At 44.1% G+C, this 27,744-nt stretch overlaps 2 protein-coding genes across 3 annotated transcripts in view; one reads left to right on the top strand and one right to left on the bottom strand.

The window, feature by feature from the left end:
• The window catches only part of PDSS1 (decaprenyl diphosphate synthase subunit 1), a 43,165-nt gene extending 19,630 nt beyond the window's left edge, over positions 1–23,535 (bottom strand). The window contains 6 exon segments of the mRNA XM_073629798.1: positions 2,119–2,249; positions 6,242–6,377; positions 11,070–11,128; positions 23,328–23,362; positions 23,365–23,382; positions 23,385–23,535. Of these exon segments, the coding sequence (XP_073485899.1) occupies positions 2,119–2,249; positions 6,242–6,377; positions 11,070–11,128; positions 23,328–23,362; positions 23,365–23,382; positions 23,385–23,457 (452 nt within the window). The 5' untranslated portion in view covers positions 23,458–23,535.
• The window catches only part of LOC141144284 (protein adenylyltransferase SelO-like), a 166,525-nt gene continuing 162,278 nt past the window's right edge, over positions 23,498–27,744 (top strand). For both annotated transcript variants that reach the window (XM_073629796.1, XM_073629797.1), the window contains exon 1: positions 23,498–23,609. The gene's annotated coding sequence lies outside the window, so the exon portion shown is untranslated. The remainder of the gene's footprint in view (positions 23,610–27,744) is intronic.

Below are 27,744 nucleotides of genomic sequence, written 5' to 3'. Positions count from 1 at the left end.
AAAACAAATGCCATGCCCCATTTAAAAATGGCTTTAGATACACCTTAGAGACACAAATTGTTTGAAATTAGCACTTGACATAGCAAATACTGCATGCAGTACCTTTTCCAGTGCACTCCATAGAAACACCATAAAAAACAAAACAATTTGCCTTGTCTATGCATTGGGGCTGCACTGCAAATATCTGCCAACGTAGCCTCAACGATTCTGGTGTGAACGCAGGGCTCAACAAATCCCAGGCGTCAGGACTACGTCTTGGCACCTGGGCTTTTCTCAGCCCATTCACTGGCTACCTTACATGCCAATCACCCGGTCCGGCCAATGATTCATGGATCATCGGAGCGAGTGACAAGAGAGAGATCTGTGTTGTAAACAACACAAGACCTCTCTACTGACAGCATGGGTGTGCATGGGTGTTCCTACAAAGCTGGGAGACAAAAGCCGGAACATCCCTTAGTAAAATGGTACACAGTGCAGTTACATTACACTCTCTAGGCACACAGTTAACCCTTTGACTGCCCCAAATGTTAAACCCTTCCTACCCAGTGTCATTAGTACAGTGACAGCATATTATTAGCACTTATCACTGGTGATGTCAGCGTCAGAATGTCTGCCGTACTATCTCAGTCCCGCTATAAGTCGCTGATTGCTGTCATTACTAATAAATATATATATATATTCATTTGGAGATGCTATAATTTTCATGCAAACCGATTAATATACACTGTTTGTGAATTTTTTTTTCTTTTTACCAAAGACATGTAGTAGAATACATTTTGGACTAAATTTACGAAGAAACTATTTTTTTTACATTATTTTATGGGATAGGTTTTTAATTCAAAATTTTCGGTCTTTCTTTTTCATCTTTTTCGTTTATTGAGCAAAATAATAAAAAATACCCAATGGTGATTAAATACCACAAAAAGAAAGCTCTATTTGTGTGAAAAAAATGATATAAATATCATTTGTACAGTGTTGCATGACCGCGCAATTGTCAGTTAAAGCAGCGCAGCGCCGTATAGCAATAAAGCTTTGTTTATTAACCACTTCAGCCCCGGAAGAATTTACCCCCTTCCTGACCAGAGCACTTTTTGCGATTCGGCACTGCGTCGCTTTAACTGACAATTGCGCAGTCGTGCGACGTGGCTCCCAAACAAAATTGATGTCCTTTTTTTCCCACAAATAGAGCTTTCTTTTGGTGGTATTTGATCACCTCTGCGGTTTTTATTTTTTGCGCTATAAACAAAAAAATAGCGACACTTTAAAAAAAAAAAAAAAATTATTTTTTACTTTTTGCTATAATAAATATTCCCAAAAAATGTTTTAAAAAAATGTTTTTTTCCTCAGTTGAGGCCGATACGTATTCTTCTACATAAGCGTTAATAAGCGTTTATTGATTGGTTTGCGCAAAAGTTATAGCGTCTACAAAATAGGGGATAGTTTTATGACATTTTTATTGATTTTTTTTTTTTTTACTAGTAATGGAGGCGATCAGCGATTTTTATCGTGACTGCGACATTATGGCGGACACATCGGACAATTTTGACACATTTTTGGGACCATTGGCATTAATACAGCGATCAATACTAAAAAATTGCATTGATTACTGTAAAAATGTCACTGGCAGTGAAGGGGTTAACCACTAGGTGGCGCTGTAGGGGTTAAGTGTGTCCTAGGGAGTGTTTCTAACTGTGGGGGGGAGGGGCTGTGTGTGACACGACACTGATCGCCGCTCCTGATCACAGGGAGCAGAGATCAGTGACACTGTCACTAGGCAGAACGGGGAGATGCTTGTTTACATTAGCATCTCCCCGTTCTTCCCCACCGTGAGAAGATCGTGGGTATCCCGTGGACATCGGGATCGCGGTCACGGAGCTCCCATCGGGCGCGCACCCGCGAGCCGCCTCTTAAAGGGCAACGCACAAGTGCATTAATCTGCCTGTACGTGCCCTTTTGCCGAAGTATATCTGCGCGAGACGGTTGGGAAGCGGTTAAAAGAAAAACTAGCTCCTAACTTTTTTAGCTTGCTACTAGATTCATAGCAAATTTGTCATGTCCCGTGTGAACGAACCCCAAAACAAACACAAAGCCATTTAAGACAGCGAATTGTTAACTTACCGACAATTATTATGATGTGCGTTACACGCTCGTGCCATTAATACAACCAGCATCGGTCTCAATGCTTTCCCTTTCCCATCAAAATAATACTCGCACATGTCCTTCAGCTCCTGGGTTGTTATGAGCAGCTCCTATACTTGACAAGAGAATATATCTTAAAGGGGATCTTCAGTCATTTTTATTATCTTTCCATCTATTAAATCTTCTGCCCTTGTTGTTTTATCTTTGGTAAGTAAAACATTTTTTTTTTTCTGCCAGTAAATACCTTATACAGCCCACTTCCTGTTTCTTGTCTGGTAAAAAGCCTAGGCTTATGACAACATGTACAGCTCTTTATCACACTCTGGTGAGTTTGCCAGGAAGGGAGGAGGGATGAATCATGAGAGGGCCAATGAAAGCTGCAGGGCTGGAGGTGTACCTCTGTGTAAATTCAGGAAGTGAACAGGCAGCAGCTTCAGCTGCCCACAGTTAAAACGGATGCAGCCAGACTCAGTGGAAGGAGATTTCTGCAGCATATTTGGCAAGTACAGAATCACAGTATATATAAAATAATATGCAAAGTGGTTGGAGGGAAGCTTCAGAATGGCAAAGATGTTTTTATTACAAATTATGTGAGCAGACTGCAGTTCCTCTAAGTAAAAGGATGGAGAGATGACTACCAATTAGACAAATTAGATCTCATTCTAAAATGTAATAAATTTCTGCAGGATAGAACTACACGATGGGTAGTGATGATCAAAATCAGAAGATTTGCTGATATGTTTGTTCTTGGTTTAAATGCCAGCGAGCAAATCTGCCTGGTCTAGGAAGAATCACACAATTCAAGAATCGCAATAATGATTAATGAGCCATGTATTCTCCTCAGACTAGACTCAGTTACTCAATTTGCAAACCAGCTCAATCATCACCAACACAAAAAATAATCTAAGAATCTTTCCTTGATTTTAGTTACATTGTATGCATTTACATTGTTCCTACAAAATTTGCAAAGTATACCGAACCATTCATGCCAGTCTCTTGTCTTGTAAAAAAATCTTACATTAATGTAGAGCTGAAGGATTCTAGCCAAAATGAGAATCACAGTTTTACGGTTTTTTGTTTTTTTTTAAATCATTAATGTGTATTTTTTTTCCCAAAAAATTGCATTTGAAAGACCGCTGCACAAATACAGTGTGACATAAAATATTGCAACCACCATTTTATTCTCTAGGGTCTCTGCTAAAAAAAAAAAAGAAAAAGAAAAAAAAAAACAAAATACCGTATTTATCGGCGTATAACACGCACCCCAAGTTTAGGAGGGCATTTTAAGGAAAAAAACTTTTAGGAGGGACGTTTAAAGGAAAAAAAAATTACATTTAAATGCCCATCAATGCAGCCTCATCAGTGTTCATCTGTAGCCTTGTCCATCATTGCAGAATGATCAGTGTCCATTTGCAGCCTTGCTAAGTGCCGTTTTCAGCCTTGCCCTTAGTCATAAGCAGCCTTGCCCAATGCAGCCTTGCCCAATGGCATGTGCCGTTTGCGCCATTTAAATCTGCCGCTCGTCACGCCGCTCCGCCTCCCAGCTGAGGATGAGAAGCGTGCGCTTCCGAAAAAGACCGAGCCGAGTATACTGTGTAGTCGGCTTGGCTCCGCTCGCAGTCCCGCCCAGTCCTGCCATTGGACGGAGTGTTATGTCCATCAAAGGAGCTGGGCGGGACTGCGAGCGGAGCCGAGCCGAGTACACAGTATACTCGGCTCGGTCTTTTTCGGAAGCGCACGCTTCTCATCCTCAGCAGGGAGGCGGGGCGGCGTGACTGCGAGTGGAGCCGAGCACTCGGCTCTGTCTTTTTCGGCGGCGCTCATTTTTTTTCGTGGCGCTTGCTGTTTTTTGGCACACAGAGAGTGGGGATTGGCGTATGACACGCACCCACGATTTTCCCCTGATTTTAAGGGGAAAAAAAGTGTGTGTTATACGCCGATAAATATGGTATATAATGTTTGGGGGTTCTAAGTAATTTTCTAGCAAAAAATTATGATTTTAACTTGAAACCAACAAGTGTCAGAAAAAGGTTTAGTCTTTAAGTGGTTAAACTTCCCTCATTTACAGACCGAAGTTCATTCCTTTGATCTAAAGAACAAAACGTTACAATGTTTATAGATAGCTCAGCAGCTGAGCGATGTTGTGATACTTGGCAGACTGCCTGTTTTTTTTTTTTGACAGCTGTCGGGTTGAGTAGAGAAATCTCTGCATTGAAAGAATAGGGAAAATGCTTTGTTAAGATCGCGATGGGGAAAAAAAAAAATCTTGATTCTTAACAATTAATCATGCAGCTTTACTCTAATGTCCCTTTGACGGTTAGTCCCCATTCACACTGGTGTGACTTATTCATGCGATCTGACAGTTTAAAATTTCATGACAAGACATTTGTGCCTATGGAACCGTTCAAATTGGTGCTACTCTGACTTGCACCAATTTGAAAAAGTTTCCTGCACTATTTTTGTCAATTTTATGTGCTACTTGCATAGACATCTGTCCAGGGCTGTCTTAATGCATGGGCTCTGCACAGGGGCCCCATGATAATCTCGGATTATAACGTACTTGCCAACTGTTCCGGATTTGCTGGGACTGTCACACTTTTCACTAAGCTGTCCTGGGATGGCCACGTTCCAGAACCTGTACTGTGCCCTCCTTATCTATGTATTGTGCCCTCCTGAACCACCTGTACTTTTCCTTTCTGCCTTTTTTTATTAACAGTACTAATAAATATAGGGTTGTCCCGATACCGTTACTAGTATCGGTATCGGCACCGATACCGAGCATTTGCCCAAGTACTTGTACTCGGGCAAATGCTTCCGATGCTTCCCCCGATACCTAGAGGACAGCTGTGATCGGCGCGTGGGGGGAGTTACAAGCTTCTCACCCTGCGGCTTTCAGCTGCTTTAGTGACATACAGCGGTGATCGGTGCTTGTAACTCCCCCACACGCGATCACCGCTGACTGTCACTGCATCCTCCTCCATGCCCCCTCTGTTCCGCTGCCCCCCTCTCCTTCTCTGTCCCCTCCGCTGTCCCCTCCGTTCTGCTGTGCCTCTCCGCTGTCCCCTCCGTTCTGCTGTGCCTCTCCGCTGTCCCCTCCGTTCCGCCGTTCCCCTCTCCTTCTCTGTCCCCTCCGTTCTGCTGTCCTCCTCCTCCTTCCTTTGTGAATGGACAGAGTCAGCTGACTCTGTCCATTCACATAACTGAAACTGTAATCTCCTGTGATTACAATGTGTCAGTTTATGAATGGAGAGGAGCCGCTGTCTTCTCTCCATTCATTTTCAGTGCAGCTGAGGCTGCAGAGAAAGGGACTGGGGAATCTCTGTCCTCGGTCTCTTTCTCTGTCTCAAGGGGGAGATATCAGAGGTCTGTTAAGACCCCTGATATCTCACCAAAGCCCCCCAACAGGGCTGATTAAAAAAAAAAAAAAAAAAAAAAAAACATATTGCAATAAAGAATAAAAAAAAATTATTGTAAAAAATAAAAACTCACAGACACCTTTCACCCCCCCCCCCCCCCGAAAAAAAAGAAAGCATTGTTAAAAAAAAAAAAAAAACTGTCACATGACATTGAAAAAAAAAAGTATTGGTAATCGTTATCGGCGAGTACTTGAAAAAAAGTATCGGTACTTGTACTTGGTCCTAAAAAAGTGGTATCGGGACAACCCTAAATAAATATATGTTTAATTCTATCGTCTATTTGTACTTTAATTCTTGGGAGTAGGTGCACAACTTGGGGAGGGCTAGTAGGGTCCCCAGTGCATTAGTTTGCCCAGGATGCTAAAAGACAGGCCTGCATCTGTCATCATGAAGTTGCACAGATGTCAGCAAGCCACACATGAAATCACACTGATCGGCGACTTTGCTAAATAGCGTGATTTCAAAGCCACATTCAGTGTGAACAGGGTGTCATACCAACATACAAACACACACCTACCATAAAAACGTGAACACAGAAAATTTGTGTTCCTGGTTGGGTCAAGCACAGGACACCAGTGTCACAGGGGATCCACTGAGCCACCAGGCTGTCATATAATCAAATATCACCTTCATAACAGTTTACCGCAATTGGATTGAGGAGATGAAGCAGAACACCAGCAAATCACCTTTTTGATGTCTTCATAGAGATTCTTCAGATCGCTGCTCCCTAGTTTGAATGGGTCTTTATATTTGGCTTCACTATTGGTCTTACTGCAGCAGCATGTCACTTGTGACGAGTGGAGAAACCTGGGCTGGGACCTGCTGAATATAAACACACAGGAAATTACTTACAATATTTGGGGATTCATTTTTTTTTCCCCTTAGTTTGGGGTGCATCAGGGGAGAATTAGAATCTTTCAGGTCTTTATAGTTCTAGTCTGGATATTTGACCTGGAGATAATTGTTGCTGGGAAAGAAAGTGAAGAATTCTTTTCTTTGGAAATCTTCAAATAGGGAAACATGTTCCAATAACAAAGTCAGGATTTTTTTCCTATGTTTGGGAAGATTTCAACTCATTTCCTTTTGTAAAGGGGCATCTTCGCAATGGGTCAGCAATAGAAACAAACAAAAAACAAAACAAAAACACATATTTTGGCTAAAGCAGGGGTGTCCAACCTACAGCCTAAGACGGCTACAAATGCAGCCCAACACAAAATCATAAAACAAACTTTAAAATGTTGATTTTGTGGGGCTTTTTTTTTTTTTTTTTTGTAAAAATGTGTTTATACTTTAACATGTGTGGCCAAAGAAAAATTTGACAGTGTCTCTTTACTGGCCCCTTCAGTTCCCGAAGAAAAATATCCGACTCTTCCCAATCATGCCATATTCATGTCATCAGTTTTTGGCAGCACCTATATTTGTGAGCAATTATTTTCAAGGATGAAGCACACAAAGGGCAAAATTAGAACCAAAATATCTGATGAGCACCTTGAGATTTCATTGAGAATTCATACTACATCCATCCAACCAGATATTGATGCGTTAGTTTATTAACAACAGTGTCAAATATTGCACTAGTTTTATGTTGCCCTCTTTTACTTTTATAACAACTAATATTTTTTAAAAAATTAAGTTTTATTCCTCAGATAGGTATATTATTGTTATTATATCAGTGATCGTCAACTTGTGATCTGCCCAACTTTTTCTCCTCATTGGCTATCCTTATAGTTAGTGAATGTTATGTGTGGCCCAAGACAATTCCTCTCCTTCCAATGTGCCCCCGGAAGATCAAAAGGTTGGACATCCCCGGGCTAGAGTTTTAGAGAAAACTGTAATGCCCTGTACACACGGTCGGACATTGATCAGACATTCCGACAACAAAATCCTAGGATTTTTTCCGACGGATGTTGGCTCAAACTTGTCTTGCATACACACGGTTACACAAAGTTGTCGGAAAATCGGATCATTCTGAACGCGGTGACGTAAAACACGTACGTCGGGACTATAAACGGGGCAGTAGCCAATAGCTTTCATCTCTTTATTTATTCTGAGCATGCGTGGCACTTTGTGCGTCGGATTTGTGTACACACGATCGGAATTTCCGCCAACGGATTTTGTTGTTGGAAAATTTTATTTTTGTGTGTCGGAAAATCCGATGGAAAATGTGTGATGGAGCCTACACACGGTCAGAATTTCCGACAACAAGGTCCTATCACACATTTTCCGTCGGAAAATCCCACCGTGTGTACGGGGCATTAGACAGATAAGGTTGAACTGGATAGACTTGTGTTTTTTTTCAACCTGACTAACTATGTAACTATATCTGCATCCAAAGCAGAAAGTATTAGTAAACCACAACCCTCCAGTAAAACCTAAGTTTGGCCAAACCCTAGAGCTGCACGATTAATCGTTAAAAGATCAATTCAACCCCCTCCCCCCAGGATCTTAATCCTGCATTTCCACGATTCATGTAACAAGCGCAGAGCAGTTCCCTGCTCACAGCTGCCAAAAAAAAAAAAAAAAAAGCACCTGGCAATGTTTATCAACAACATTGTTTAGCGCTAAAAGAGAGATCAAACGATTCATTTACAGATCAAATGGGTGAACTTCGGTCTGTAAATGAAGTCAGTTTAATGCAACTATTAATAATTAAACGTTTTTGTTTGTTTGCTTTGTTCATTAATATTTTTACACTTTTAACATATTTACTCGTTTTACATTAAAAAAAAAAAAGCGCAAAATGAAAAAAAAAAAAATGTGCCATTGCTGACAGCAGAAGTGTAAACATAAAAGTCATAGTAGGTATCAGTAATTGGTATTGGCGAGTATTTAAAAAAAAAAAAAAAAAGACCCTAATATAAAACTTCATGGTAATTTTTTTTTTATTTCTTTACACATTACATTATTTTTCATTACATTTCTTTAAATTTGGTTGAAGCAAAAAGTATTATGTCTTATTTTATAGCCATCTTGTTTGATAACCTAATGTTCAGGGGTTGTAAAGTAAAAAAGTTCTTCAAAACCATGAGAGAATCGTGATCTTTATTCTAAGAAAAAAAATAGGTATTCTCTCCAGAATCATGCAGCTCTACCAAACCCCATTTTGCTGCACAAGGTTTTCAATTTCATTTGATATAATAATTGGTCTCACTGACTAATGAGGTTCTGATGGAAGGGCATGGCCAAGCTCCACTTTTACAGGGAGAATCAAATTTTGCTTAATGTTTGGGTCTACTAATTATTTTGACATGTACTTTCACTAAAGGTTAGGTTATATGATTTCCATTTAGTTTAAATAGCCCAGGTTTACCTTAAAATATAGGTAAGGGATTAGAACTTCTGCCTGGTTTGTATTGCTGTCTGGGCCCCGTACAGCTTAACAGGGGACTTGGATGAAATGTCAGGGATCTAAACAGACCCCTGACATCTCACCTTTTTGACAGAGAAAGGAATTGAGGACACAGATTCTTCAGTTTCTTTCTCTGTAGCCTCAGCTGCACTGAAGATGAATGAACAGGAGACAGAAGCTCCAAAATACTCAAAAACTGAAGCATAGTAAACAGTTTACTATGCTCAGTTATCAATGGACAGAGGAGCGATCTGTACCGATCGCTCACTGTATCCAATGCAGAAAAGGAAGGGGCCAGTAAATATGTGTTTACCCACAGCAGCCTGCAGGGCGAGGGGGGACCGGGCACACAGAGGGGAATCAGATGTGGGCAGCACAGAGAGGGGGATCAGTGCAATGGAGCCGGGGGACAATTACAGAACTATGTCCTATGTCTCTCCCTCCAGCAGCTGAAAGCCAGCAGGAGAGAGGGGGAGAAACCAGCTTTCAGCAGCTTGAGGGTGCACAGTGCATCATTCTGTAATTGTCCCTCCTACGGCCACACCGACATCCCTGCTGTCTGGGCCCCCCTGTGCGCCCAGACCCCCTACAGAAGGCCCGGCGGCACCCCCCTATCGTCATCCCTGATTGCTGTATTCCTGCTGGGTAGATTCACCCTCCATAATTAGCACTGAAAGTGTGGAAAACTCCAAAATTTTAAGTGCATTGACTTTATATATACACACTTTAAGACCCCTTTCACACTGGGGCATTTTTCAGGCGCTTTAGCGTTAAAAAAAGCGCCTGTAAAGTGCCTGAAAGAAGCCTCATCTGCAATCCCAATGTTAAAGCCCGAGCCCTTTCACACTGCCAGTGCCCGGAAAACGCTGGTAAAGCGCCGCTTAAGGCCCCTTTCACACCGGGGCGTTTTTCAGGCGCTGGCAGTGTGATAGGGCTCGGGCCATCGGCGTACCCACCCCAGTGGCAAAAACACGAAGGCGCTGCAAAGAAGCTGCTTGCAGGACTTTTTTTGACGCCCTGCCAGCACAGCGCCCCAGTGTGAAAGCACTCGGGCTTTCACATTGGTATTGCAGATGAGGCTTCTTTCAGGCGCTTTACAGGCGCTTTAACGCTAAAGCACCTGAAAAACCCCTTTCACACTGAGATGCTTCAAAAACGCCCTAAAACGCCTGAGTGCAATTACGGTAACGCTGCGGCCGTTTTAACGGCGTTTTTCCAAGCGTTATTGAAGCATGGGCGTCAAAGAACAACCCCACCTCCCTACATCACAATTTCAGTCCTGTTGTTGTAGATGCTCTCTTTTCTGCTTGTATGTTTACCTTTTTGTGAGATCATGTGACTTTTCTACAGCTCAGGGCGGATTATAGGCGCTATTCAGGCGTTTTTACAGCGCTTTCAATCCATTTCAATGGAGAGGGGCATTTTTAAAGCGCTTTTTTCAACGCCCAAAAGCTGCTCCAAAGATGCTGCTTGCAGGACTTTTCTCAATGCCCCGCCAGTGCAACGCCTCGGTGTGAAAGGGTCCATTGAGATGCATGGGGAGCGTTTTAATAGCGCTATATTTAGCGCTAAAACATTACAAAAATGCCTCAGTGTGAAAGGGGTCTAAAAGGAGAAGTACAGCCAAAACGAGCTTTGGCTGTATTTCTCCTTTTAGACCCCTTTCACACTGAGGCATTTTAGCGCTAAAAATAGCGCTATTAAAACGCTCGTTTGGCTGTACTTCTATGGATCACAGGAGTGTTCGTCTCGCACTCCTGTGACCCATTTTTAGCAGAGAGTGGGCTGAAGTCGGATCCAAGCACAGCGTCATCCTGACCATGGAGTCGGGATCTACCCAGATCCCTGGACGGGCACAGTCTCTCAGCCGGCCTCTCCTGCCCCCTCCACAGCCCAGCGCTCCAGTGAGTGAGGAGGGGGCAGAGCAGAGAGCTGTGACTGACAGTAAGCAACTCTCTGCTCAGGGGGGAGCTGTGAGAACCGAGCGATCGGCGGAATTTGATCGCTCGGTTCTCAGTGTTAAAGGCACCGGGGGACAGATAGGCAAGTATGAATCAAAAGAAATAAAAAAAAGCCATACTTCTCTTTTAAGCTGTTCATTTTTACATGCAGATCTTTAGTAAAATGCTATAAAATGTACAAAGGTTTCCCTCTTCATTACTTACCACCAAAAAGCGCTCATTGAATGTGTGAGCAGGCCAGGCCTTATAGGAGAGATATGAATCTGCAAAATAAACAAAAGTGGATGTGTGAGACTTTTATGCGGTGTAGGTGGTGGTCCATTATCCTTTACAGTTACATTATTATGATGCAGTCTTGGACCTCTATGTCACTTACAGGTAATTTGTAGCTTACAAGCTTTTGTGATGTAAAGTCACAACTGGCACCACACATTTTCACACCAAACACATCATGCTTTTTGCTGCATTTTCCAACACAGAAAAATGCTTGAAGAAATGATTATTTTTTTAATAGCTTATAGTAATTGTAGTTTATAATAGTGATTTCTCATACCAACGCATTACTCTGCACTGCATAGAAAAAAAATTCCACTATACTGCACATTGCTAGACAAGTCATTGAGGAGTATTTCAAAAATACAATGCATTGCATACGTTTAAAGGAGAACTTGGGGCAAGCAGTTATAAAAGATTAAATCCTTATAAGAAACAGATTTACCTGCCAAAGGATTTATATTTCTTTCTACCCAGTTCTAAAATTTGCACAGCTCTGCCGCACAGCGTTTTTTCCTCTGCTGCAATTAGGCAACATTTAGGCTAGCTTCACATTGCAAAGCACAAAAACATGCAGCCGTTTGCAGGTGGATGGCAGTGGCATTAATTCTTTATGGCATCCCCACCTTGCTAACGCGCACACATTCACACGCACCAAAATGCATAGTACTTTGTTACCATGCATTTTGGAGCAGTGTGATTTAAAAAAAAAAAAAAAAAAAAGGGTTATGCACTTCTTTTGTGCATTTTGCACCTCTAGGGCACCCCAATGAGATGCATCGATTATTTTTGGAGAAAAAAAAAAAGATATAGTTTGGTGTCACTTTAAAAGGCCCATTCACACCAGGATGCACCATACCACATTATGAGTGTGTTTGTGCATTGGGGTGCACTGTGTCACCCAGTGCAGTTTTTATATTTTCCTTTGATCACTGTACTGGTGTTATTTGTGACACTAATCAGCGTTAGGGTACTTAGTTACTTACTTAATAAAGTTTAACCCCTTGATCACCCCGTCACCAGTGATCACTGTATTAGTGTTATGGGCGATGCTGGTTAGCTAGTTTTTTTTTATAGTGTCAGGGTACCTGCCATATATTACTCAATAAAGGTATAACCCCCATATCACCCAGTGGGTGACATTAGTTTTTAGCGCCAGTCAGGGTCTGCGTCGCCCCAGGCAGTGCCAGTAGCGCTAACACCCACGCAGGCACCATACACCTCCCTTAGTAGTATAGTGTCTGAATGGATCGATATCTTTGATCTGATCAGAACTATATTAGCGTCCCCAATAGTTTAGGGTTCCCAAAAACGCAACGTTAGCGGGATCAGCCCAAAGAGTATTGGCAGGGCATTGCAGGGTATTGTCAGGGCATTGCAGAGTATTGGCAGGGCATTGCAGAGTATTGGCAGGGCATTGCAGAGTATTGCTGCCATCCGAACTCTCCCCTCCACTGTACAGATCAGTACACAGAGGGGAGAGAGGAACCGGCGTTATGACATGACGCCGGTTTGTTACAAGTGATCATTTGACAGAGCGATCACGTGGTAAACGGGCGCCGGGTGTACCAAGATGGCCGCTGCTCTGAAGCTAGGCCGAAGCCGCGGCCTTTCCTATGGCCGAGGCCACAGAGCGCTCAGAGAGGTTGATCCGTACGGATCACGGATCAATGACGATCCGTTGCACCCCTAGACGTGGTGTCACCCTTATTCGGAAAGGGGTACCACTTGTATGTGGACAATTATTACACAAGCGTGCAACTTTTTAGCCACTTGTTTGATCATGGAATTGGCGCATGTGGCACCGTGCGATCTAATCGCCACTGTAAGGAAAACGGTTTCCCTCATGCTTATATAAATGTTAAGAGTGATGCCTTAAGTTGAAACTTTCCTTATGCCGTAGTTTGAAATGCACTTGCAAGGCTTTTTGCAGAAAACATGCTATTTGCGTGCAAGAGCTAGCAGGAAGCCGCTTGTGGTCATAAGTGAGAGACTTATCTTGGAACATTGTCAAGAGACATAGCGTACCTCACACCTCGGCCTTATATTCCAATAAGTTTAGTTAAAGTTAAGAGGGTATATTTAGATAAGGGACTTTTTAGTATATCTCTGGGCAGAATACTATGCAAATATATATGTACTATAACATGTAACTTGTGATACTTGTACTCTTGTGATTGGTTAGACTAGGGGTCTGCCCTTACTGATGTATAATGTTGTTGTCCTATATAACATGTGAACTTCCTGTAATACATTGGATTCTTGATTAATCCATCCTTGTGCATGGTTTCTTGATTACCCGATCGATCAAGGAAATCTCCTGGTGTCCAACAGAGTCCAGCTTGAGCGAAGGAGGGGCGCACCTGACCATTAACCCTTACAGCCACGGCTTACCCCAGCGGCTTGTAGATTCCCGTCTTAGGCTGGGGGAGAGAGCCTGCTTCAAGTGTAATAATTTGCTCGCTGTGAAGTGGAGGGATAATAAGAATGTTTTTGTTCTGTCCTCCCTTTATGCAGACACGACGGTCCAATTCAAACGGCGACTGGTGTTGTGGAGAAACCCCTCTGTTTCCACGAATATAACCAAAATATGGGAGGGGTGGACCTCAACAACCAGTTGTTGGCGCCGTACCTAATTGCCGTAAAGCCAGACGCTGGTATAAAAAAGTGTCTGCATATTTATTCCAATTGGCTCTGCTGAACGATCATGTGCTATACAAAGTTTCAGGATGAACTGAATTCTTCCTTAAATCCCAGGAAGAGATCACAGCCCTTCTGTTTCCAGTTGGTGCTGTGGCCCAACTTCACAATCCAAATGCAGTAAGCCGGCTGCATGAGAGGCATTTTCCATATGTCCTCCCTGGTACCCCTACCCAAAGAAATCCCCAAAGAAGATGTTGTGTCAGTAGAAAGCGCCGATTTAGGCGTGACACCTGCTTTTATTGTCCCTCCTGCCCTGACCAACCTGGTCTTTGCATTGGTGACTGTTTCGAACGCTACCACACACTAGTGGAGTGTTAGCTTAGAGCATTGCACAGTCCTAGGCACACTTTCACAGGAAAGATGAGATGGCCATCGCATTTTGAGAGACCCTAATCTGGAACGTTCACAGTTTATATAAAAGTGCAAAAAAAAAACAAAACAAAAAAAAAAAAAAAACACAAAAAATTAAAAAGCCAAAATAGTTGTGGTTTTATTTTTCTTCTCTCTCTATTGTTCTATATCTATCATTCTCTCTCTATTGTTACTGTATTTTAGAACTGTAATGTTTTATTTTTTACTATATGTTTTATTGTATTTGCTTTGCAGGTATGGGATGTCTGTCTTACTGCTATACTGTAATGTAACTTGTTTTATTGTTAACCATCATTTGCTTAGCAGGTACGCCATTCAGCTGCAGCACGGGTTTATTTATTCTGACAGCAACAGCGTTTGATCCCAGCATATATAAAGCTGTGACTCCAGCGCTGTAGGAGGTGATTTCATCACCACAGTTAAAAAAAAAAAAAAAAAAAGAGGAGCATATATGCCGAAGCAGCGCAGTGCCAAATTGTAAAAAGTGCTCTGGTCATTGAGCAGCCAAATCTTCCGGGGCTGAAGTGGTTAAAAGGAAAATAAAAATAAATGATGAATGAGGCTGCACTCCACAGGGGTCCCACAGGTAAGTTTAAAGTGTATAGCTGGTTATCCACTTCAGCTCCAGGCCTTTTTCTGACACTTTTGTTTACATGTAAAAATCTGTATTTTTTTGCTAGAAATTTAGTTAAAAAAAAAAAAAATATATATATATATATATATATATATATATATATATATATATATATATATATATATATATATATATATATATATATATATATATAACGTTTGGGGGTTCTAAGTAGAAGCCCTAGAGAATAAATGGGTGGGTATTGCAATTTTTTATGTCACACGGTATTTGGGTGTGATTTGTTTTTTAAATGCAAACAATACCAAATTTTTAGTAAAATATAAAAGATGATGTTAAGCCAAGTAAATAGATACCAAACATGTCATGCTTTAAAATTGCGCAAGCTTGTGCAACTGTAACAAATAATGTAAATTTTACTATCCATAGGTGATGCTTTAAATTCCTTTACAGGTTAGGATTTACAAAGGTGGTCTGGAGCTAGAATTACTGCCCATGAGCGGACGTTTGTGGCGATACCTCACATGTGGGATAATTGCTGTTTGTGTGTGTGACCAACACTTGTGTTCGCCTTTGCACGCAAGCAAATTTATTTAATCATTTATTTTCTTTTAGACTGTCCCTTTAAATTTTGTCATTGCTTCCGGGTTACTATAGCGTTGTCCCCTCCCGCTGCTTTTAATAGCAGTCGAGCGGCTAGTTAGCTGCTCCAACTGCTATTACTAGAGAGTCGAACGTTGGCTCTAAAAAAAACACCAAAAGTCCAGCGACGTATGGGTCATTAAAGCGGAGGTCCACACAAATGTCTAAGTTTAGCTCCATCGCATTAATGCATTGCTTACATTGTTAAATGGAAGATTTTTTTTTTTGTAAAGAGGGTGTACCTGTATATCTGTGCTTTCTTGTTTGTTTCCTGTCTATGACCCCCCGTGGGTATCGGCGGGTATGGTCTTAATATCCGGTGCCGCACTGTCTCCTGGGAGCTCTGTGTCATTATTCCCAGGAGTCAGTGCGGATGCCCGCCACAAATTTTTTGTGTTTAGTGTTATCTTCGTTGCCATCACAACGGGGCAGGAACTTCCGACGCTGCCGCCCGTTGCGATGGCAACGCGGAAGTTTACGGCGCTCCGCGCCGTACAAACTGAGCATGCTCGGGAACAAGCGGTGAATGCTGGTAGCTCAGCATTCTTTGCTTCCAGGAAATTTATGCTTGTGGGCTTCACATGCCCACAAGCAAGATGAAACCTGCCAGCAACAGATTTTAAAACTACGTTTTTGCTACCAAACCGGACATCGGGGGATATCTGTTACCAAAGATGTGAGTGTAACATTGACCATATGTAAGGGTCTAAATTGTTTAAAAAAAAAAAAAAATGTGTATTGTCGGCGGACCTCCGCTTTAAGTGCTTAGAGATACAGTCCTTGCCCTTAGGTCACGGCCCAATGACATGTTTCGCCCTGCTATGATTAGGCCCTAGCACAGGTGAAACTAACTGTGTCTACAACCAGCTATACAAAACAAACTTAAGCTGGTCATACATGGATCCAATTCAGCTGGTTCAGCAGAGACTGGACAAATTTAGATCAATCTGTGGTTGAACAGAAGTCGATCTTCCGATCAAATTTTGTTTAACTGCCCTGTCGTGTAAAGGCCGCTCAATCAGCACCGAAGGTAATAGGCTGCAGTGCTGATCTGTGGATTCTGATAGTGTGGCGGTTTGCCCGCTGTCAGAAATCAATGACACTGTGGGAAGGGTTTCCCAATCCACCTCGAATCTATGGATGGGGAATCGGGACAGGTTTTTTTTATTTAATCCGCTGGTTGAATGGAAAAAAAACTGACCCATACATGGCCAGCTTTACCAGTGGGATATTGGTGAATTCTTCGATTTTTGTTCAGTCTGTTTGTATTGAGCTAGATGAGCTCTTGTGACCGGCCCCCGGAGCAGTGGTCATCCCCGGGGGGCTGTTTTAGGAGATTGCAGCAGTGCAGGTTTTCTTTTGGCATTTCAAAGCTGCATCATAGATAGAAAAAACACCAATCAATAACTAGAATGATAATCAAGATGACTGCTACATAGTTACAGTTTCCTAACAAACGATAGATTAGTCAGGTCGTTCTATGGACTATGGATTTATGACATACACTTTCTGTCAAGGAAAACACGTAGTAAACCAGTCATGTCTCACACACATACAGGCAGATCTTTTTTTTTTTTTCTATTTATTTCTTGTCAAAAAAAAAAGTTTTATTGATTACATAAAAGAAGAGAAAATACTGAATACAGGAAAATCCGTCACATATATTTACGTGTGTTAAACGGACGTTTTAATTGTGGGTTACAATCCGTCAAGTTAAATCGTTCAGGAGAGGTTGTAAAAACGTCCCGTGTACATGAAGCCTTAAACTCATGAACAATCTTATCTTTACTGTGAATGCGTGAAGACATGTACCTACACAGGAAGGCCATGGGTACGACAGGCAGATCTCATGTCAGAAACTCTCTTTTCTTCTGAATACTTTCAAAGAGGCAATAATTCCAACGGCCCCCCAAAGCATACTTTGTGTATGTATATATATTAAAGCTGCACGATTAGTCGTTAAAGAATCAAAATCGCAATTCTACCCCCCCCGATCTTAAAACAGTATTTCCCAGATTCTATGTAACAAGTGCAGCCTGCCAAGTTTATCTCAACTAGGGCTGCAACTAACGGTTATTTTCATAATCGATTAGTTGGCCGATTATTGTTTTGAGTAATCGGATAAAATCATTAAAAAAAAAAACGTAATATGCAATTTTTTTGTTTATTTAAAGTAATAATGAAAATGATGGGGCACTATTCCTCCCGGGAACACCAATGATGAGGCAGCACTATTCCTCCCGGGAACACCAATGATGGGGCACTATTCCTCCTGGGAACACCAATGATGGGGCAGCACTATTCCTCCCGGGAACACCAATGATGGGGCACTATTCCTCCCGGGATCACCAATGATGAGGCACTGTTCCCCCCCCCCCCCCCCCAGGAAAACTAATGATAGGGCACTATTCCACCCACCCCCCGGAACACCAATGATGGGGCACTAACCCCCCCGCCCCCCCCCTCCCCCAGAAATACTTAGGATCATGGGGCACCAATGATGAGGCAGCACTATTCCTCCCGGGAACACCAATGATGAGGCAGCACTATTCCTCCTGGGGATCACCAATGATGAGGCACTGTTCCCCCCCCCCCCCCCCAGGAAAACTAATGATAGGGCACTATTCCACCCACCCCCCGGAACACCAATGATGGGGCACTAACCCCCCCCAGAAATACTTAGGATCATGGGGCACCAATGATGAGGCAGCACTATTCCTCCCGGTAACACCAATGATGGGGCACTATTCCTCCCAGGAACACCAATGATGAGGCAGCACTATTCCTCCCGGTAACACCAATGATGAGGCAGCACTATTCCTCCCGGTAACACCAATGATGGGGCACTATTCCTCCCAGGAACACCAATGATGTGGCACTATTTCCCCCCCTCTCCCAGGAAAACTAATGATAGGGCACTATTCCACCCACCCCCCGGAACACCAATGATGGGGCACTAACCCCCCCAGAAATACTTAGGATCATGAGGCACTTGTGATAGAAATGAATGTACTGTACTGACTGAGTTGTAAAGCCATTAGCCGCTACCTGATCACATCACAGTGTGCAGCTCGACTCTCCCGGCTGCTTCTCGCCTCTCTCTGTCTATTCCAGGCAGCAGCGGGCGGGGCTGAGAATATCAGTGGGGAGCCGATGTCAGCGAGGAGGAGAGGCGCGGACGTGCGGCGTGGACGTGCCTGGTCACATACGGCGGCATCGCTGCCTTGTACACAGGAGGATTCTAACTGACTGGCAGGGAGGAAGGTGCGGACCAACTAATCGATAATGAAAATTGTTGATTTGATGATTAAAACGATTTTCATTATCGATTAATTGTTTCAGCTCTGATATCAACATCACTGATAATTATAAACAAAGTAACATTTCCTTCTTAGATCAAAGGAATGAACTTCCGTCTGTAAATGAGGGCAGTTTAAAAAATGTCATTTTTGCCACGTTTGCGTCTAGAAGCATTTTTTTTTGCAAATTGTCAAAAATGAAAAACGCCTGTAAACGAAACGTAGCTAAATGCGAGTTACCACGTTTACAAGATGTTTACAGGCATTTGGCGTTTCAAATGCCTCTGAACATCCGCCCTGAACGCATTTTTTTCCTTTCCAAAAAATGCTTCTGAACTTAACTCCCTAGAAACGACTATAAATTAGTGTGTGTGTGTGTGTGTGTGTGTGTTGATAAGCCCAACTGCTCCTAAACGTCCGTCTACCAGCAGCAGTGTACATGAGCTCTAAAAGACTAAACCTTTTTCTGACACTTGTTACTTACAAGTTAAAAATTTAAGTATTTTTTTTGCTAGAACCCCCAAACATTATATATTTTTAAGCAGGGACCCTAGAGAATAAAATGGTGGTTGTTGCAATATTTTACGCCACACTGCATTTGCACAGTAGTCTTTCAAAACGCAATTTTTTTTTTTTTTGAAAAAATACACTTTAATGAATAAAAAAAAATAAATAAAAACAAACAGTATAGTTAGCCCAATTTTTTTTATATAATGTGAAAGATGTTACGCCACAAGAATTGTGATCTTTATTCTAAGCAAAATAATCGTGATTCTTATTTTAGCCAGAATTGTGCAATATATATATATATATATATATATATATATATATATACACACACACACACACACACACTATATTACTATGCACAAAGCAAGGTCCATAAAGACAAGGCTGAGGGAGTTTGGGGTGGATGAACTTGACTGGCCTGACCTCAACCCCATAAAACACCTTTAGGATGAATTAGGCCCGATTCACAGCAATGCTTTTTTAGTGCAGTTTGCAGATTTGCACTGCAGTCCATTTATCATGGTTTCCTATGGAACACGTTCTGTAGTGCAAATCTGCAAAATGCAAAAAGCACTAAAAATGCCTAGGTGTGAATCAGGCCTTAGGAGTGGAGACACTGAGTCAGGCCTTCTCATCCACATCAGTGCCTGATCTCACAAATGCTCTTCTGAAAGAATAGTCAAACCTTCCCATAGACACACTCCTAAACCTTGTGGACAGCCTTTCCAGAAGAGTTGAAGCTGTTATAGCGGCAAAGGGTGGGCCAACTCAATATTGAACCCTATGGAATATATATATATATATATATATATATATATATATATATATATATATATATATATATATATATACACACACACACACATACATTATATATATATACACATACTATCAGACCTTCCTCCCTTCCTCTGTCTTGCATTGACCTGCCTGGCAATTATAAAACACACCTCTAAAGTAAATACAATAAAGGAATGGAAGGATTATATTGTTCCCACAAAACAAGCACTCAAAATATATCAAGTGGTGAAGAATGAATCATGAATCTATCATCTTCAAAGTGACAATGTTCTATCTCCATATACAATGTTCTATCTCCATATACAATGTTCTATCTCCATATACAATGTTCTATCTCCATATACAATGTTCTATCTCCATATACAATGTTCTATCTCCATATACAATGTTCTATCTCCATATACAATGATCTATCTCCATATACAATGATCTATCTCCATATACAATGATCTATCTCCATATACAATGATCTATCTCCATATACAATGATCTAAGGCCTCGTTCACGCAGGCGATCTACAGCATACACCTGTGTATGGCCTATGTCTCCCCCGACTGGGATGTACAGGTATTGCATGCATCCCTCTGCAGGAAGTCCCATTTAAATCTAATCGGGATGTAGCAGCTGCATGGACACAGCCGCCGCTCCCAAACTGACATCCATGGGGGTGCACAACCCTGAACTGAATGTTTTAGGGGCCTTTCACCTGAACCAAACAAAAGAATAGGGGGGATTTTCCAATAGGAATAGTGAAAGGAGAAGCAACACACGGACAATCTCATCATTCTGTCTCTCTGCTCTCTCCTCCTATCAGCATGCTCCTTGCACTGCAGCGCAGCTATTTGGCCCCTTGTTCTGCTTCTCCCTCCCCCAGCCTAGGCCATGCTGTACATCAACTGCAAGAGGCCGATACCAAACCTAATTTAGGTTCTCACACTACTTGCATCTTAAGCCAAAACCCCTGACTAGAACCTCTGTCGGGTTTTATTTTAGTCTCAGTTCCCTAAAAGTGAGGGGAAAATCTATAATATGGAGAAATCAACAGAACAGGAAGTGAGAAGAAGCTTCCAATGGGGACATTTGTAACCGTGACTCCGATGTCAGAGGAAACGACCTTCATTTTGGAGAAATCAACTTCATGTGCCTTTCACTTAGAAAGCAAAAGTAATTCTCCCCAACTAGACACAAATTTAGATCTAGGAATACGCACCCCACAGCTGGGTATACAGATCAGGAATACGCACCCCACAGCTGGGTATACAGATCAGGAATACGCACCCCACAGCTGGGTATACAGATCAGGAATACGCACCCCACAGCTGGGTATACAGATCAGGAATACGCACCCCACAGCTGGGTATACAGATCAGGAATACGCACCCCACAGCTGAGTATACAGATCAGGAATACGCACCCCACAGCTGGGTATACAGATCAGGAATACGCACCCTACAGCTGGGTATACAGATCGGGAATACGCACCCTACAGCTGGGCATACAGATCAGGAATACGCACCCCACAGCTGGGTATACAGATCAGGAATACGCACCCTACAGCTGGGTATACAGATCAGGAATACGCACCCTACAGCTGGGCATACAGATCAGGAATACGCACCCCACAGCTGGGTATACAGATCAGGAATACGCACCCTACAGCTGGGTATACAGATCGGGAATACGCACCCTACAGCTGGGTATACAGATCAGGAATAGGCACCCCACAGCTGAGTATACAGATCAGGGATACGCACCCCACAGCTGAGTATACAGATCAGGGATACGCACCCTACAGCTGGGCATACAGATCAGGAATACGCACCCCACAGCTGGGTATACAGATCAGGGATACGCACCCTACAGCTGGGTATACAGATCAGGGATACGCACCCCACAGCTGGGTATACAGATCAGGGATACGCACCCCACAGCTGGGTATACAGATCAGGAATACGCACCCCACAGCTGGGCATACAGATCAGGAATACGCACCCCACAGCTGGGTATACAGATCAGGGATACGCACCCTACAGCTGAGTATACAGATCAGGGATACGCACCCTACAGCTGGGCATACAGATCAGGAATACGCACCCCACAGCTGGGTATACAGATCAGGGATACGCACCCTACAGCTGGGTATACAGATCAGGGATACGCACCCCACAGCTGGGTATACAGATCAGGAATACGCACCCCACAGCTGGGTATACAGATCAGGGATACGCACCCTACAGCTGGGTATACAGATCAGGGATACGCACCCCACAGCTGGGTATACAGATCAGGGATACGCACCCCACAGCTGGGTATACAGATCAGGAATACGCACCCTACAGCTGGGTATACAGATCAGGGATACGCACCCTACAGCTGAGTATACAGATCAGGAATACGCACCCTACAGCTGAGTATACAGATCAGGAATACGCACCCTACAGCTGAGTATACAGATCAGGAATACGCACCCTACAGCTGAGTATACAGATCAGGAATACGCACCCTACAGCTGGGTATACAGATCAGGAATACGCACCCTACAGCTGAGTATACAGATCAGGAATACGCACCCCACAGCTGGGTATATAGATCAGGAATACGCACCCTACAGCTGAGTATACAGATCAGGAATACGCACCCCACAGCTGGGTATACAGATCAGGATACGCACCCCTACAGCTGAGTATACAGATCAGGAATACGCACCCCACAGCTGGGTATATAGATCAGGGATACGCACCCTACAGCTGGGTATACAGATCAGGAATACGCACCCCACAGCTGGTATACAGATCAGGAATACGCACCCCACAGCTGAGTATACAGATCAGGAATACGCACCCCACAGCTGAGTATACAGATCAGGAATACGCACCCCACAGCTGAGTATACAGATCAGGGATACGCACCCCACAGCTGAGTATACAGATCAGGATACGCACCCCACAGCTGAGTATACAGATCAGGAATACGCACCCCACAGCTGAGTATACAGATCAGGAATACGCACCCCACAGCTGGGTATACAGATCAGGAATACGCACCCTACAGCTGGGTATACAGATCTGTGCCCAATACAGGAGGGTCATGGGGGGCCTGGTCCTGGGAGCTTACACTCTACACACTTATTTCTGGCTCATCCTGCAATGAATGAATGAAGAATGTTGGAGGGGAGTGTGGTGTCCCTTGTAATGATAATGAGGGGGGGAGGGGACAGTCCTCACCCCGCTCAGTGACATGTGTGACCTTCCCTCCATGTCCTCTTCTCACCTTCTCAGCAGCCGCTCCGCCCCCTCCTCCTCCCGGAGGACTCCATTGGTCAGGCTCGCACTCCGGCCAGGGCAGCACTATGATGTCCGCAGCAGCGCAGCCTCCATCCCCATCCCCACACCATACTCATCCCGTCCTCTCCGCCACCAACACAACCACCACCGCGTAACCCCTCCGCCTCCACCCGTCACCATGACCCGGAACCGGATGCTGCCGGGCGGAAACCGGAACAGAGGACGAGGCCGCCATCTTTGATGAGGGTAAACAGAGTACTTGTTACAGGCACGTCATTATTCCAATTGTATTTTATGTTTCTCCGACACTCGGGGACTCTCTGTTATTAGTATGAAATAGGTATTTGTTATGTTTTATTGGTCATATTTACAAATGTGTAAGTGTTGTTTCCTTCTCTGCGGGGACAGTGTCAGGACTGGAGGGGGACGGTTCTTCTTCCACACACTGACCACATACAATACACAGTTATAATGTACTTCTAGGCAAACCTGGAGGAGCTAGACCTTCTGTCAGGTGTTTATTGCTGTGTCCCCATTGGAGAGTGTCACCCTCTCTGTGTGTCCTGATCACCATTGTCATCTGGAAAACCTGTGATAGAAAAACCAGAAGTGTCCCCAGAACAAGAGGTGAGGGAATCCTTCCAATGGGGACAACAAACTAAGATTTCCTGCAACTTCCTGTTCTGTCTCTGGGACAGGAAGTGAAGAGTTCCCCAATAGTACACAGACAGCAGGTAGGATAATCTGGCAAGAGTTCAATACCACACATAAAATATATGCATAGTTGCCAACATTGCAAAAAAAAATATGTGGGGCACTTTTTTGGCTGTAGGCGGGGCCATACAATAATTAGGGGGCGGGGTATTTGTAGGCGTGGCTTATAAAAATACAAGTGCGTGACGAAAAATGGGCGTGGCTTACGTGAAATCGTGGGCATGGCTTAAATGGGCGTGGCTCAAGAGGGTGTGGTTAGCGTCTGAGATGAATAAGGGATGGAGAGGGAAAGGGGGAGAGGGGAATAACAGACAGCAGCCCCAGATCCTACACAATAAAAATATGTGTATTCTAGAAAGTTTAACAATCAGCAGATAAAGATACCCCAAACACCTGGTGTTAACGCTTCAATCATCCCAGCACCATGGTTGTTATGGTGTCAGGATGATTGAAGCGCATTATTTCTATTATTACATTGTAATATAAAATTAATTCATTCAACTCACCATAATGCTGAATCAGTGGGATCCCTGAGCATGTCACTAGCCACGTCGCCTGCCACCAGCAGAGTCTGTCCTTGCATCAGGTGCCCCCGGCAGAGTCTGTCCTCGCATCAGGTGCCCCCAGCAGAGTCAGTATAGACCCCCTCAGTGCAGACCCCCTCCATCAGTGCAGACCCCCTCCATCAGTGCAGACCCCCTCAGTGCAGACCCCCTCCATCAGTGCAGATCCCCTCCATCAATGCAGACCCCCTCCATCAGTGCAGACCCCCCCTCTATTAGTGCAGACCCCCCCTCAGTGCAGCCCCCCTCTATTAGTGCAGACCCCCCCTCAGTGCAGCCCCCCTCTATTAGTGCAGCCCCCCAGTGCAGCCCCCCCTCTATTAGTGCAGCCCCCCTCTATTAGTGCAGACCCCCCTCTATTAGTGCAGCCCCCCCTCTATTAGTGCAGACCCCCTTCAGTGCAGCCCCCCCCTATTAGTGCAGCCCCCCCTCAGTGCAGCCCCCCCTCTATTAGTGCAGCCCCTCCTCAGTGCAGCCCCCCCCTCTATTAGTGCAGACCCCCCTCAGTGCAGCCCTCCTCTATTAGTGCAGACCCCCCCTCAATTAGTGCAGCCCCCCTCAGTGCAGCCCCCCCTCTATTGGTGCAGACCCCACCTCTATTAATGCAGACCCCCCCTCAATTAGTGCAGCCCCCCCCTCATTGCAGACCCTCTCCTTGTCCAGGAGCGGCCGGTGTTCTGCCGAGAAAGTTCCCCTCGGCAAGTAAGGACCCCCTGTACTGCGCAGGCGCAGCGCTTGCGCAGTACGAAACGGCGGAAATAGCCGCGCTGGGGAACTTTTCGGCAAGACACGGCGGCCCCGTGTCTTCAGTGGAGAGGGGAGGGGCCGTGCAGCTAAAGAAACTGATTCATTGGCTGCACGGATCGAGCCCCCTTCCTTTCTCCACTGACTAAACACTAGGGGGAAGATCGAGCAGCGGTGCCGGCCGCCATTTTGCTGGAGCCAGCTGCTCCAAAAATAAAAAAAAACAACATTCCCGATTTACCTTATGGAAAATCCCAATTCGGGACAGCCTCCAATCGGGAGGAGGGTCCCAAAATCGGGATTGTCCCGGGAAAATCGGGACTGTTGGCAACTATGTATATGAGGAGATTTTATAAGTATGTCTCCGAACTTTTTGCTCGCCTGGATAGGCCTCTCTCACTTGCCTAGCAGCCAGTACATAGCACGAACAAAGTCTCTGCCACAGACTTGCTTGAGATGAACCCGTACAATCCTCTGCCACAGGATGTATTGGTTTTGCGGTGAATGTCAGACACAGTGCTTGAACCTTTAAGCCAAACTCGGCAGCACTATGCTGTAAAGTTACTTTACGACATGTCCTCCAACCGAGTCACCAGGCCCCTCTCCAGACCAGCACTCTGCATGATCCTTCCATGACGGGTCCTCCCCTGGGATCTCCTCGGTTGTCCAGCTTCTTCACTCTGGATAGACAGCTCAGGACCATTCTTCGGCTGCTGTGGTAGGCCCCAGACAAGTTTCTGGGCCCACCCACGTGCCGCAGCGGCGCAAGCCTCCGGAACGGAGGACCACGAGGTAGCACTCTAACGCATACCTGTCGGCCAGGAGGGCCAGCAGGTGGCTGTAAAACCCTAAAACATGGCGTCTGTCCCATAAACACCCTCTCCCAGAATCCAACTCGGAGGACCACCTCCACCGAGTTGTCTCTGGGACAGAAGAGCACCCATACGCTTCGACACGTTGCCTTTCCAACACTAGCCGATAGTAACAACGACACCCACCGGCTCAGTATGGAAACACACGCAACGTCAGCCAAGCTGGAACAGAGGCAAATCTAACTTCCTTTAACAAGCAATTTACTAAATTTACCTATCAGATGATAGATCATAAATCTACCAGCGCTACATACTCCCCCCACTACAGTAGACGTTGTCCCCAACGTCTGTCCAAAAATAATGATGATAACTCCCAAGCCTGGGAGTAGGTATTTGAGCTTTTAATAACTTGGATAGACAAAGAAGAAAGAAAGACAGTGGAAAGACATTATAAGACTTACATCTACAGAACATTATGTTCACGTCCGTAAACAAAACCATCCTATGACTGTACATAACCTCACTATCTATCTAGCTGAAAAGCCTCCCAGCTTGATAGGAGATCCAATAGTTCCTGAAAAGGAAAACATATTAAACACACACATATACTGTACAATATCAGGAGCAAAGTCTCATTTTTAAAAAATGAGCCTCTCTTCCTTTTACCTATATGAAAGTAATCCTAAGGATTCCATCACTATATAATCATTTCTTCAAATAAAGGAAATCCGGCTAGCAAAAAGAAGTCCTTGGATTTGGAACACTGAGCAGAATATCCAGTGCATAAAACATCCACTAAAATGTTCATCCATTTTAACAGAACATCCAGTCTTTCGGAAAGGCTTAGGCACAGACAAATAGTCTCAAACAGCTTCACTGTACCAAAGTTCCCGGTTAAGTTCAATCACTTGCATTATGTCCTGGGGCACATAGGGGAACTCCAAACCATATTCCGTAGCCACACGCTTGTTTAACACTCTCTGCAAACGTGCAAGTTTGGCCAAAGATCTATTTTTCCCTATACCAGGAGGCACACAGGAATCCAATGATTTGCTCACCATAGACCCAGCCGGTGTCTGTAGTGAACTAGCAACTTTCGATAAAGTCTCAGTAACAGTACTGTGCGGCTCCACACAGGGTGACGTCTTCCTAGAACTCAGGGCTGTCCATTCAGGGAAAGTCATAGTAGAGGCGATGTCTTCGCCTTGTGACCACAACAGCTATTGTGACATAGTCTCAAATAGGTCATCATCACCGGAAAGATCCGACATGGATTCTATTTCCGAATCTCCCAACTCTTCCGCTGGCAGATACTTATTTACAGTCCCAGATACATTCCCCATCAGTGGCTTACCCATTCCTGACGTTGACTTTGGTAGCTCCGGTTCAGGTAACCTCTGAGGTAGACCACGGCCGCGGGAAGCCTTCACATATCCCACCTTCCTCTGGACAGGTACAACAGGAATAGGTGTAGTGGACGCAGAAATCAAAATAATGTCCCCTGATGAGACGGCAACAGCAGTGTCTCTCTCCGGAACATTCTCAGTAACAACAGGCAAAGTGATGGCCT

Source organism: Aquarana catesbeiana, linkage group LG05 (assembly GCF_042186555.1).
Source record: "Aquarana catesbeiana isolate 2022-GZ linkage group LG05, ASM4218655v1, whole genome shotgun sequence".
NCBI classification, from domain to species: Eukaryota; Metazoa; Chordata; class Amphibia; order Anura; family Ranidae; genus Aquarana; species Aquarana catesbeiana.
This window is presented reverse-complemented; position numbering and strand designations above follow the sequence as displayed.